Source organism: Tiliqua scincoides, chromosome 5 (assembly GCF_035046505.1).
Source record: "Tiliqua scincoides isolate rTilSci1 chromosome 5, rTilSci1.hap2, whole genome shotgun sequence".
Lineage (NCBI taxonomy): Eukaryota > Metazoa > Chordata > Lepidosauria > Squamata > Scincidae > Tiliqua > Tiliqua scincoides.
This window is the reverse complement of record NC_089825.1, coordinates 91,979,019-91,991,743: the sequence shown is the minus strand read 5'-3', so window position 1 is coordinate 91,991,743 and position 12,725 is coordinate 91,979,019. Positions and strand designations below refer to the sequence as shown.

The window sequence follows — 12,725 nt, the reverse complement described above, 5'->3', positions numbered from 1 at the left end:
AGGGAGATTTGAGAGAGACAGCCAAGTGGCAGCTGCCCTTCTGTTAACCTTGCCTGAAGTCCTCTAAAACCAGGTACAACTATCCACATTGACTGCATTTCCCTTCACTATCCCAATCCATCCTCTCCGCATGCAAAGACATTCAGTACATAAAAGCTGATGCCATGTTTACCACAGTTACTATAGCTCCACAGGCTCTCTGTGCTATACTTAATATTCAAGCAACACCACCACCCTCATGTGGCTTCTGACATGTACCCTCCCTCCTCACTTTTTCTGCAAAAATTCTTAAAATCAAGGTGTTAAGGGACGCAATGGCAAAGTGTTGGAAATGGGCCTTTCCTAAAGAGGAGCTATTGACCAGCTATTTCCCTAATTAAATAACACACACGGATACACAAGACCACAGCAATTTTTATTTACAAAATTTCAGAAACTGTTCGCTCTCTCAATGTGATACTCTCCGTTTGGGTTTGATTGCACATGGCAATCAGTGTAGTAGCTGTTCCTCTCCTCTGCCAAGACAGTCATCTGGACATGTTAAGCTTGCATAACAGGACGGGACTTCTTGGCCTCCAGCTCCACACCTGACCCTGCAAATCCCGTGCCACCCTATAGAAGAGGAGAAAAGACTAGGAAGACAGTCTGGATGGTAATCACCCCCACCCCCAAGACCCAAGCTTTCCTTGCCTGGGATGCAGAAATGACATGTCATGAGACAAACAGGTCTCAGACCAATGTAAAAATTGTGTACCTGGCAGATGCATTTGCAGAGGAGAATAGGCAGGCAGGAGTCAAATACTTAACTTTTCCTCATCAATTCTCCCCTATAAGTACTCTCCCAGACTCCACCTTAGCCAAACTCAAGGACCAGAACTAAGCTCAGCTATTGGCAGGGAAGAATCAGTGAGCACTAGAGGATTTACTCCTACCCTCCTCTGGTTGTCATCTCAGGAAATGTGGGTTGGAAATGCATGGTACATAATCCTGGCCATAGCATTTAGAACAGAACTGCATAACTAGAGAGTGAGAGGTTATTTCCTTGTTGAATATATAACAAGATAGATAGCCTGTTTATTTAGATGTCCTTACACATGGAAGTGGCATCCTTCCTTGTGCACTCCAGCAGTGACACCATCCTACAGATACATCCACATGCTACAGTACTCAAAGCTATACATAACGCTTGGGGGAAACCCTGTCCCAGTTTGATGGGACTGTGTGTTTCATTTCTCGCTTTGTTGCCTAAGTGGCAAGGGACAACCACCAGTCTTGCCTTGTTAGCCGTTTGCTTTTTCTGTGACCCTTAAGGGATGTGACCCTTAAGGGATGTCCAGGATCGGGCGCAGCAGATGGAACGCTGGATGCAGCACTACTCTGAGCTATATTCCAGAGAAAATGTAGTCACCGACGAAGCGCTGAACAACATTGAGTGCCTGCCTGTGCTGGAGGAGCTTGACAGTGAACCAACCCTAGAAGAACTTCACGTGGCCCTGGACTCCCTTGCCTTTGGCAAGGCACCTGGAAAAGACAGCATCCCTGCTGAAGTCCTAAAGTGCTGCAAAGAGATCATCATCACTGAGCTGCATGAAATCCTCTGTCTTTGCTGGAGAGAAGGTGGAGTACCTCAAGACATGAGGGATGCAAACATCATCACGCTGTACAAGAACAAAGGTGACAGGGGTGACTGCAACAACTACCGCGGCATCTCTCTCCTTAGCATTATAGGAAAGCTGTTTGCCCGAGTTGCACTAAAGAGGCTCCAGGTACTTGCAGAGAGCATCTATCCAGAATTGCAGTGTGGATTCTGAGCCAACAGGTCCACCACTGATATGGTATTCTCCCTTAGACAACTGCAGGAGAAATGCAGGGAGCAACGACAGCCACTCTTTATAGCCTTCATAGATCTCACGAAGGCTTTCGACCTGGTCAGCAGAGACGGCCTCTTCAAGATTCTCCCCAAGATTGGATGTCCACCCAGGCTCCTCAGCATCATCAGATCCTTCCACAAGGACATGAAGGGCACTGTTGTCTTCGATGGCTCCACATCAGACCCCTTTGACATCCGAAGCAGAGTGAAGCAGGGCTGTGTTCTCGCACCAACCTTGTTTGGGATTTTCTTCGCTGTCCTGCTGAAGCAGGCCTTTGGAACTGCAACAGAAGGCATCTATCTCTGGACCAGATCAGACGGAAAGCTCTTCAACCTCTCCAGACTGAGAGCAAAGTCCAAAGTCCAGCTGAAATGTCTGCGTGACTTCCTCTTTGCCAACGATGCAGCTATCACTACCCACTCTGCCAAAGGATTCCAGCAGCTCATGGATCGCTTTAGCAAGGCCTGCCAAGATTTTGGACTGACAATCAGCCTGAAGAAAACACAGGTCATGGTTCAGGATGTGGCCTCACCTCCCTGCATTACAATCTCTGAGCATGAACTGGAGGTTGTCCATGACTTTGTGTACCTTGGCTCAACGATCTCCGACACTCTTTCTCTCGATACCGAGCTAAACAAGCGCATCGGTAAAGCAGCTACCACATTTTCCAGACTCACAAAGAGAGTCTGGTCCAACAAGAAGCTGACGGGACATACCAAGATCCAGGTCTACAGAGCTTGCGTCTTGAGTACACTTCTGTGTACTCAAGAAGTGTACTTCTGTACACTTCTGTAATGCAGCGAGTCATGGACTCTTCGCTCACAACAGGAGAGGAAATTGAACGCTTTCCACATGCGCTGCCTCCGATGCATCCTCGGCATCACCTGGCAGGACAAAGTTCCAAACAACACAGTCTTGGAACGAGCTGGAATCCCTAGCATGTATGCACTGCTGAAACAGAGACGCCTGCGTTGGCTCGGTCACGTTGTGAGAATGGATGATGGCCGGATCCCAAAGGATCTCCTCTATGGTGAACTCGTGCAAGGAAAGCGCCCTACAGGTAGACCACAGCTGCGATACAAGGACATCTGCAAGAGGGATCTGAAGGCCTTAGGAGTGGACCTCAACAGGTGGGAAACCCTGGCCTCTGAGCGGCCCGCTTGGAGGCAGGCTGTGCAGCATGGCCTTTCCCAGTTTGAAGAGACACTTTGCCAACAGTCTGAGGCTAAGAGGCAAAGAAGGAAGGCCCACAGCCAGGGAGACAGACCAGGGACAGACTGCACTTGCTCCTGGTGTGGAAGGGACTGTCACTCCTGAATCGACCTTTTCAGCCACACTAGACGATGTTCCAGAACCACCTTTCAGAGCGTGATACCATAGTCTTTCGAGACTGAAGGTTGCCAACACAAATAAGGGATGTCAAGAGCCCTGTAATCTCTCTGAATGTAATATGTCCGCCCTCAATTAAGCAGCCCTTTGTTGATGTGTGGACCCACAGAGGCATCTCTTTTGCCACTTTGCTATGAAACTTTGGTTTTGATTGTGGCCAAAACCCAACAGAGATTCTAATCAGCTAACAAAGAGCAGGCTTATTTTGACCATGTGTCAGGGGATACCTGCAGGAGATAATTTTATCTTGGGCAACTGCAAAACATTCACACTAGAAGAAATTCCAGAGGATTCACCATCTCCATTAAACATGACTTCAAATCTTGTGAGAAAAGTTACTGTAGAGTTTAGAGGTTCAGAGATCTTCTTGCTAGTAAAAACTGTGAGGGATCTAGATAGTAATTATCACATAAAAGTATTTTCTGGGGAGAAAATGTTGCAATTTGTCTCCAATAAGTGTAGAAGCACACAAGGCTAACTAAAGAAACTGGTGAGACAGGAGGTGGAAAGTAGGCCGAAGTAATTTGGAGGGCATAAGTGTCAGAAATGTGGAAGATAAAAGAACAGAGATGGCTAGACTGGCACAGGAAAAAGAGGAAAGAGCCACGGAAAGAAATAGCAGAGAAAAACTATGGAAAGAGAAATGGCAAAGACAAAAAGAGCTATGGAATGAGGAGACAGAAATAGCTGAGAGAGTAGCTCAAAAGCAGTATGAATTAGAACTAACCAAATGATTGTCACACACACAGAGGACCCTTGGGAGTTTTAGCCACACCTGATCCCCTTAGACCCTTAGTAATCCGAGATGAGGTTAAAAACGGTTATGACTGAGCTTCACTTAATTCTGTGTCTCACTGAGAAGATCATGGGAATATCTTGCATACCTACTAAACAAAACAATTGCAGTTCATATGATCTTAATTATTCAAGGGGCTCCCCTCATTTTAGCTTCTGAACACCGCCTTGAACACATACAAAAATAAGTAACTGAGGTAAACTAATGGCCCCATATAAGTTACTAGAAGTAAGTTAGGGGTTTTTCTCCCAGGACATGTTGACAGCACTAAAGGGGCTGTAATTCCGAAGGAAACTTGGCAACACTGATAAGGCCCTAGAATACATCCCTAAATTGCACAAGCCTCAGAGACTAGCAGAAGGATTGCGACCACCTCTGGACAGCTGCAACAAGAGATACTTCCTGCAATGTGATGGATAATATGTAAAATATTAGATTTATATACTAGCAGGCTAAAGGAAGCTTGGCTAATGAATGAATAATGCCTAACAATTGCATATGACACAGGAAGTTTATGGAAGATGACGGATCCTAAGTTCAGACAAAAGGTAGGAGGAACAATTAATCTCACCCGCTGCAGAACAATGATGTCCTTTTCTACCAGTTTCTCTCCATTCACTGGGTCAACCATATCCTTCTTGATGAGCTTTTCCACACACTCCAAAGTCACTACAGAACCACTTGAAAAAAGAACACATCTATTACATGGCAAGTCTCCCCGTATCCTGCACACTCTCCATATCCCATATAGTCTCCCCATACCCCCATATCTATATCTTATCTTCAGCATGGAGGACATCACCCTCTGTTGAGCCTGACAAAGTGTAGATATATGCCACCCTGCCTTTAAACTCACGAGGGGCGAAGCACAGCACAAGGGACAGAGTTTCCAAGCATGTCTCGTGTGACAGCACACACGTAGCGGTCCTGCCGGTTGATCAGACCAACTCGGTCTACACTAGGGTCCACAGGGGTGAAGTGAACTGGGATCAGATCCTTCAGCTTCAAGGGTTTTCCACTCATGGGACAGTAGACACATTTGTCCTAGAATAACAAGAGCAAGACATGTTAAGAGACAAGACTATTCAAATCTCTGGAAGACAAAGAATATGGAATAGTAGAATATTTCATTTCCAACAGAGTATTGGGGGGGGGAGCACTCAACAGCTCTCCCCTGTAATTAGTGACAATCAAATACTCAAAATATAGAATACCAAGATTTGACATGTGGGATTCATTAAGACCCTATGAAAGATAGCTGGAGACAGGAAGTATTCTAAATAGGAAGAGAAAGCTACTCTGGGCTTGACAGCCAGAATTCAGAACTTATTCCAATCTGGTGCAATCACTGTGTATGGACTGCAACGTCAAACCTCTCAGGCAGTCAAATATTTCCCCCAGCCCCAGCATGCATATACAGCAGTTTAGTTAAATCAATCAGAAAACAAATGCAGGTGTGCCCCCATATCAGCCGGGGTTATGTTCTAGAACCTCCCATGGATACCCGAGTCTTTGGATATGGGAGATACCCCCCACTCTCCAGAGGCAAGGGGAGCTGTGCGCCCCTTGCCTCTGGAGGATTTTTGAGCACTGCAGAGGCCACGCATCTGCCTGCAGCCTCTGTGAGCCTCAGAATTATAACAAGCAAAAAAAGTCACCTCCGATTTTTCCGGCAAAACTGGAAATGACGTTTTTATTCTTTTAAAAGGAATTAGGAGGACCAGAGATAAAAAACGAACAAGATGTTTGCTCACCGGCTTTGGAAGGACTCTGGTCTTTGCCTCAGGGGTCAATGAAGGAATCCAAAAGCTGGGCAGCTGTTTGGCTTTGTCTTCATTGCTAGGTCCAGGCTCAGATTCCCCTGCAATTCACAGAACAGGGCACTACGTCAGACCCACAGTTCTCCAGGTGCAAGGTGGAGACTGAGGTAGAAATATGGAGTTGAGATGGTTGTAGAGCATTAGGGGCACTGAAATCCACCTGTAGACTTCTATTGGTGAATCTCTGGCAAGATTCAGCAAAGATTTATCTATGCATCCTAGAACTTTTTTTTTTTAACATATCACTCCATTTCACTATTCGTTCACACTTACCTGCCTTGCGATCAAAGGGATTTAGAGGTTTGCTCACAATGCTGAGTTCTTTGTCTAGGAAACTCTTCACCTTGGATTCTTTGGCAGCCTTGCTCAGCTCTGCCATTTCCACCTTCTTCTCATTCTTTTGCTTTTCATAGGCCTAGAAATGCAAAAAAAAAAAAAAAAGAGGGGGGTAATCACTGACAGATCCACTCCTGCTCCACACTTGGCATCAACATGGTGCTAGGTGCTGTACAGAATACAGAAATGACCCACCCCTTACTATGCTCTTTAAAAAAAAGAGAAAAGAAAGAAATGTGTAGAAATGCATAGAAATTTCCATACACCCTGTGTAACACCCCAGCCTGCCCAATGGGGCTATTCAAATCTGCACCAGTTATTTAGCTGGTGCAAATCTGAGCAGCCCAAATAAGGCTGCAGGTCCAGGAGCAGGGGTTAGGATATGGCATGTGCTACACCACTGAACCTGCTCTCCCAGGCCAATCCTCCCTGCCTCCCCTGACTATAAACTGGCCCTCTCCACCCCCAGAACGCCATCCCACAACCCTCTCCCACCTCCTGGCACAGAGACGGGATCAGGCCACGGTGAGCTGACATGGGCCTCTGCACTGACTCTGCACTCTGCAAGCTCCTTTGATGGCATATTTGTGACACTTGGGAGCTGGTACGGGGGGGCAGTGTCGGCTCAAATACAGTTTTGGATTGAATTGCCTGTGTGTTATTGAGCAAAAGGCTTGCTAACACAAGGCTTACAGTGTCGGTATGAGGAAAAACACCAGTCTGTGCTTTGAAAAGCAAGGCAGAACATGAATTTCAAAATTCCCACTTTGTGACGGGCATGAAGATGTTGAAAGCAGATGCTAGTTTTTTGCACTGTTGATGATAATGTGAAATTTAATTACAAGAAGAAATTACAAGAAGTTTTGGATTTGGATTATGTTTGCTAATATAATTAAAGTGATAATTGGTTATGCATTACTAGCCAATTCTAAATGTTTTGTTAAGTTATATGAAAAGTGATATTCGACTGGAGCAAAAGCTTTTGCAGGCGATTTGTTAAATGCTACAAAAATTCTTGCTGCCTTAAAGTGTCAATTAATCAGTGGTTTATTAGAACTTTGCACATTGCCATAGTGTCAAAATTAACTGCTTTTTTCATGCTCAAAAGGGAACTGCTCAGATGGGTTCTTTAGGACAGATCTGGGTTCCCCACGTCTTGGATATTTCTTAAACTCACATACCTACCTGTATCCATTGTAAAAACCCTTATCAGTAAGAGAATTATGTGGGTTAATGACCGTTGGTTGTCTGTAGAGATTGAAGCCAAGTAGTTATGTTAGGAAGTTGTAGAAACGTGGTGCATTTAACAAATGTCAATATAGTTTACTTGGTATGGTTTGTACAGTTTACTTTGTATATGGTTTACTTCAACCAGCCCTGTTTCATTGCAGCTTTAATGTTACACAAAATACACAGATTTTTCTTTTTCCTAATTTCAATTCTAAAGTACTATCTCCTATAGTTTCACAGAACACTAGAGTAGTCCTATCTATAAAACTAGCAGAGAGACATCCAAGCACAAGAATCACATTCCCCAGAACATGCTAGCCATCCCTTCTTATACCTTCATTTGCCGAGCAATTTCCTTTTTTCTGTGCAGGATGTACTCCAGGATGGCTTCTTTCTCATACAGGTATCCATCAGGGCTGGAGGAGAGAGACAGGCAAACACTCTTAGACCCCGCCCCCACTCTAAAATTGCACTCAAGAAAATGTCTATCTTTATCTCTGCACTTAAGGAAGTAGTAATGTACTGTCTACAACTTTGTAATACAAGCCAAGAATCCCTATATCAAAGGCAAAGAAGTCTCTCTGTATGGCGCAAAGCACCTAGAAGGCTACTTCCACAAAGATAGGAAGTATAGGCACAGTTTATAAAGAACTGCAGAATGTGGAAGGGCTTCACAAAGTCTTACAAAAGACAAAGAGAAGCACTAAATGAGTCCAGTACGAACACCATGAAATAAATCTTTACTGAACTAAGACTTCCTTCTGCAACAAGAGGGGGCAACAGAGTTTAGTGCCAAGTCTTCACTTTGGGTATGAACCCAAATCAGCTATGCCTAATCAGCTATGAAAAAATGTTTCTCTGCCTCAATCCACCATTTATGGAATGGAAATATAACCACTTTCCAGTGAGGGAGAAGAGATCAAAAATAAAGACTGCAAAGGATTTTGCAAAACAATACAAAAAATGCTATGTAAACAATTTGTTCAAAAGGCAAATGAAGAAATAATTTACGCTCAATTAGATCAGTAAGTTTGTGTTTTTGCCTTGGATTCAGGTTCTTTCTGAATGAAATGGAAAAGGGACACATGGTGAAGCAACATGGCGCATCTTCAGTTTCATTCACTGAGCCCTGTCCAATGAGCCCCCACCAGATATTTACGTCACAACAGGGTCCTTGCAGGGCTGCAGGGAGAGGCAGCAGCAGTCAAAGTCCTTGACGGCATCTTTGCTCAGACGGACATTCTGGGTGCCATATCCAGAGGCAGCTGGGGGAGGGAAAGGAATAATCACCACAAGGCCATATCAAAGAAAAGAGCCTCCCTATTTACATCCCAAAAGGGAAGCAATTGGTAGAACACTTTCCAAGACTGTCAAAACTGTCAGCAGACCTGCCCAAGACAGCTCAGCTTGCTCCTATTAACAGTTTATGGGTTGGTCACTATTTTCTCCCTAGGGAAGGGAGGTAAAAAATGAAATGTAGCCGTTGAGGACTGAGTTTCAGTGACACCCTAGTGTGTCACTGGGCACACCCCAAGATGCGACCAGCACTCTCAACTATCCCAAAACGTCTTCCAGATTTCACCTGTTCACAAACATATCAAAAGCTGTCTCATAATTCTGACCCCCATCCCATTGTTATACTAGCATTGGACCATCCTTTCCAACTGCCTTGCTTCTACTCATCCCCAATATATAGTTCTCCACAACCAAATCTCAGCCAGAATCTCCATCTTAAATGCAGAACCTCTCTCACTCTTTCAATTCTCTTCAGAAGCCCCACTATTGCTACCTAGGCTTCCTTCACAGCCCTATCCACATCCTTCACCCTCAATCCATAGCCCTGGAGAAAACAGCTCTGCACCTGTGTCTTTTTTCTTCTCATGGTAGGTGTAGACAGCCCCCGCTGTGCAGTTCTTGCCATGGCGTGTCATGGAGACTCAAGCTGGACAATCCAGTAAGAAATTCCTTCCTTTGGAAGAATGGCAACATAAAAATGTAATTAATGAACAAAATACCACCACCACGTGACATCTTCCAAACCAGTTCCCAAATCTTTCGCAGGCAGAGATATTTCTGATGTACACAATATTTTATCACAAGCTCCTGCACCTTTCACAGTTTTGTAGAAAAGGAATTTCAACACATATAGAATTTCTTATCCCTAAATGTCAAGGTGCACTTGCTGAAATCCCCTTCTCTATACAAACAGGAACCCTCTCCTCCTTTCAAGCTTGTCACCTAGACACTCATCATCTCCTGTATTGTCATTTCAAGGGGTCAATCAAAATTTTCCCACCTCCAACCTCATCCACATCAAGTCACCAGATGTGCCTCACTTAGGCTGCAATCCTATGTACACTTACCTACGGTGGGACTTACTTCAGAGTAAACCTATGTAGGATTAGACAGTTAAAGGGTGCCAGCTCCCACGGTTCTCCTTATTTTGGAGACTGAAGTCAGGCAGCTTCAATCTCAATATTGTGGCAGAATTAAATCTTGCAGGACACTCATCATGTTACTCCACTATGTTATTAAGATCAAACAATAGTTCCAGAATGCCACAATTCCTATCAGTTTTCCCACTTCACCAAAGAGCATTAAGACAGTCAAAATCCCCATGCAGCAAATCTCAAACACTTCAGCAAACCAACTGCAAGAGTTATAACCTCCAACAAATCCTCCAACAAAATTATCTGGATATTATTAAATAATTATGAAAACTAGTTATGTGCCATTTTTCAATTAAGAAGCCCACAAAACATTTTACATAGCAAAATAAAAGAAAGAAGACTCCTGATACAGTACTCTGAACACTGGCAACACAATACAACATACCTGAAAGAAAATCAGATATCTCCCCTGAGAAATAACTTAAAACTTCCCCCAAAATTTTATCCCCAGTAGTGTATTGGTTTATTCCTTATATCTGCATTCAGTGAATAGGTCTCCACTTTGAATTTGAATTAAAAGGCAATTTGAGTTAAAAGGCATTTTGAATCTTTGCCTTTTAAAAGATCCACTCTACCACTTGTCAGTGGGTGAGTACTTCCTGTTTTTTATATCCTACCCCCTCCTTCATGGCTTTCAACAAGAGCTCAAAACATTCCTGTTTTACCTGCATTTGAGTTATACTTTGCTGTCTGACCTGGTGTCTGTAATAATGCTGTGGTCTATACAGTTGTCTCCTCCCAGTGGTTTTACTGTTTTTATTATGACTTTATTTATTGTTTTACATATTGTACATTTTTATGTGTCTTTGATAAGCCGCCTTGGGCATTTGCTTCAGCATAGGAAAGGTGGGATATAAATCTTTTAAATAATAATATCCTTAGCCACCCATTTAACAGATACAAGGCTATTTCTCTGCCAACGTGAGGCTTGGGACACAATTAACTTTCAACAGGTCTTTTAAAAAGCATTGTCCTAGTTTGCCTCCATTCATTTTCCTCATAGTCTTCGTATCACAGCTGGTCTTCCCAAGACTGTTTACCCCAGCCTCCTCCTCTATACCTGCACCCTAGAACTTTTCAAAACCGGAAGCATAAACAAGATTGCCAACCCCTCAGAAGCTGTGCGGAATTTTCGGGAATCAGTACCCATCTCCAGGTGGATAAAAGCAACCCCCCCCCCAAAGGTTAACAAGAATTTCCAGCATTACATCACACTGAGAAACAAATCTCCAGGAACAACTGTAGCTGGGGTTGACAACCTGCAGGCAGAAAGAGACTCTACTAGCTCCCACACCTTCTACAGTTGATCAGCTATCCAGCCCTCACTTTCCTGAAAAGCCCAGGGCAGCCCCTTGCCTCCCTCCAGCAGCTAGTAGTGTCAACAGGCAAGGGGGGACACCCACACCAGCCCTGCTCTACTTTGGATTGTGGATTTTTCTTCTGTCTTTAACAGTCATTTGATGTGCAGAAAACAGCAGGCAAACAGCAAAGTGACAACTATTTGCTGGTTATTGTTACTGCTGATATTAAAGATAGGGTGACCAGATACAAAATGGAATAGAGTGCCTCTACCTTTAACCATTGTATATAAGAGGAAATTCAGGCAGGTGCAGCTTTTTTAACCCTTCCATTATGACTTGCACCTGCCCAAATTCCCTCTTCTGTACAACGGTTAAAGACATAGGCACTCTTCTCTTCCCCCCCTCCCCGTTTGCATCTGGTGACCCCACTCAAAGGCACAGGCACTCTGTCCCCCTTTGCATCTGGCAACCATACTTAAAGGCACAGGGACTCTGTTCCCCTTTGCATCTGGCAACCATACTTAAAAGCACAGGCACTCTGTTCACCTTTGCAACTGCCAACCCCACTCAAATGTTCAGGCACTCTGTCCCCCCCCCCCGTGCATCTGGCAACCATAGTTAAAATCACAGGCACTCTGTCCCCCTTTGACTCTGGCAACCCCACTCCAAGGCACAGGCACTCTGTCCCCCTTTGTATGTGGCAACCCTCCTTAAAGGCACAGTTACAGGAGCCACTTCAAAAGCTGGCAGCCACCCTGCCCACCAGCTCCTGGCCTCAGCCCCTGCCCCCCCCCTTCACACAGGCGCAAGCACCTCAAAGAAGGGCATACAAGTAGCATCAATTACCCCAGGAACCTCTCCTCTTCCAGCAGAACCGGAAGGAGGAAGTCAAGCACCGGAAGTCCTTTCAAGACCTGTGCTCTGAGTCGTGGCTCCGGCTGCTGAGGAAACAAGGAGCCCAGGACAAGAGTTCCGACGCGCAAACGTTCCTGGGCAGACTAGGGTTTGCCAACCCTGAGTGAAGCTATTAGCGGAGGGTTGGCAACTCCACAGCATTCTCAGGTCCTCTCCTATCCCCCACATCACCCTCCAGTGCAGTGCTTCCCAAACCGTGGGTCGGGACCCACTGGTGGGTCACGACCTGATTTTTGGTGGGTCGCCAAAGGCTGATGGAAAGAACAGATAATTGATGGCCTCAGGTCTTGAGGCTGTTCAAAAATCAGATATTGTAGCTGCCAATACTCTGCAAAGAGCTCAGCTCCTGCAGTTTGCAAGGTAGCTGCTAACCAGGGACTTGTGGTGGGTGGGGAGGCAGGTGAGGCAGAGCCTCCCCACCGGAGTCCTTCAAAAAGCACCACCACCATGCGAGGTGCCCAAGCACCCACAACCCACACGCATAGCGCATGGGTTGTGGGTGCTTGGGCGCCTCGCTCGGTGGCGGCACTTTTCAAAGGACTCCGGTGGGGAGGTTCTCCCTCACCTGCCTCCCCACCCACCGCACATCCCTGCTGCTAACTGCCCTGCAAATAGCT

At 45.2% G+C, this 12,725-nt stretch overlaps 1 protein-coding gene across 2 annotated transcripts; it reads right to left on the bottom strand.

The window, feature by feature from the left end:
• Nucleotides 1-394: 394 nt before the first annotated feature.
• Nucleotides 395-12,097, bottom strand: NOSIP (nitric oxide synthase interacting protein). 2 transcript variants are annotated; one of them, XM_066628179.1, is made up of 9 exons: nt 12,040-12,097; nt 9,304-9,411; nt 8,602-8,707; nt 7,777-7,858; nt 6,150-6,291; nt 5,811-5,917; nt 4,913-5,100; nt 4,628-4,736; nt 395-612 (listed from the first exon to the last, which is right to left on the bottom strand). In XM_066628179.1, exons 2-9 carry the CDS (start codon nt 9,371-9,373, stop codon nt 541-543), a joined length of 876 nt encoding a protein of 291 aa, XP_066484276.1. In that variant the 5' UTR covers nt 9,374-9,411; nt 12,040-12,097; the 3' UTR covers nt 395-540. The 2 variants fall into 2 exon arrangements, with proteins under 2 accessions (XP_066484276.1, XP_066484275.1); XM_066628178.1 differs by having other exon boundaries at nt 12,007-12,074.
• Nucleotides 12,098-12,725: the final 628 nt, after the last annotated feature.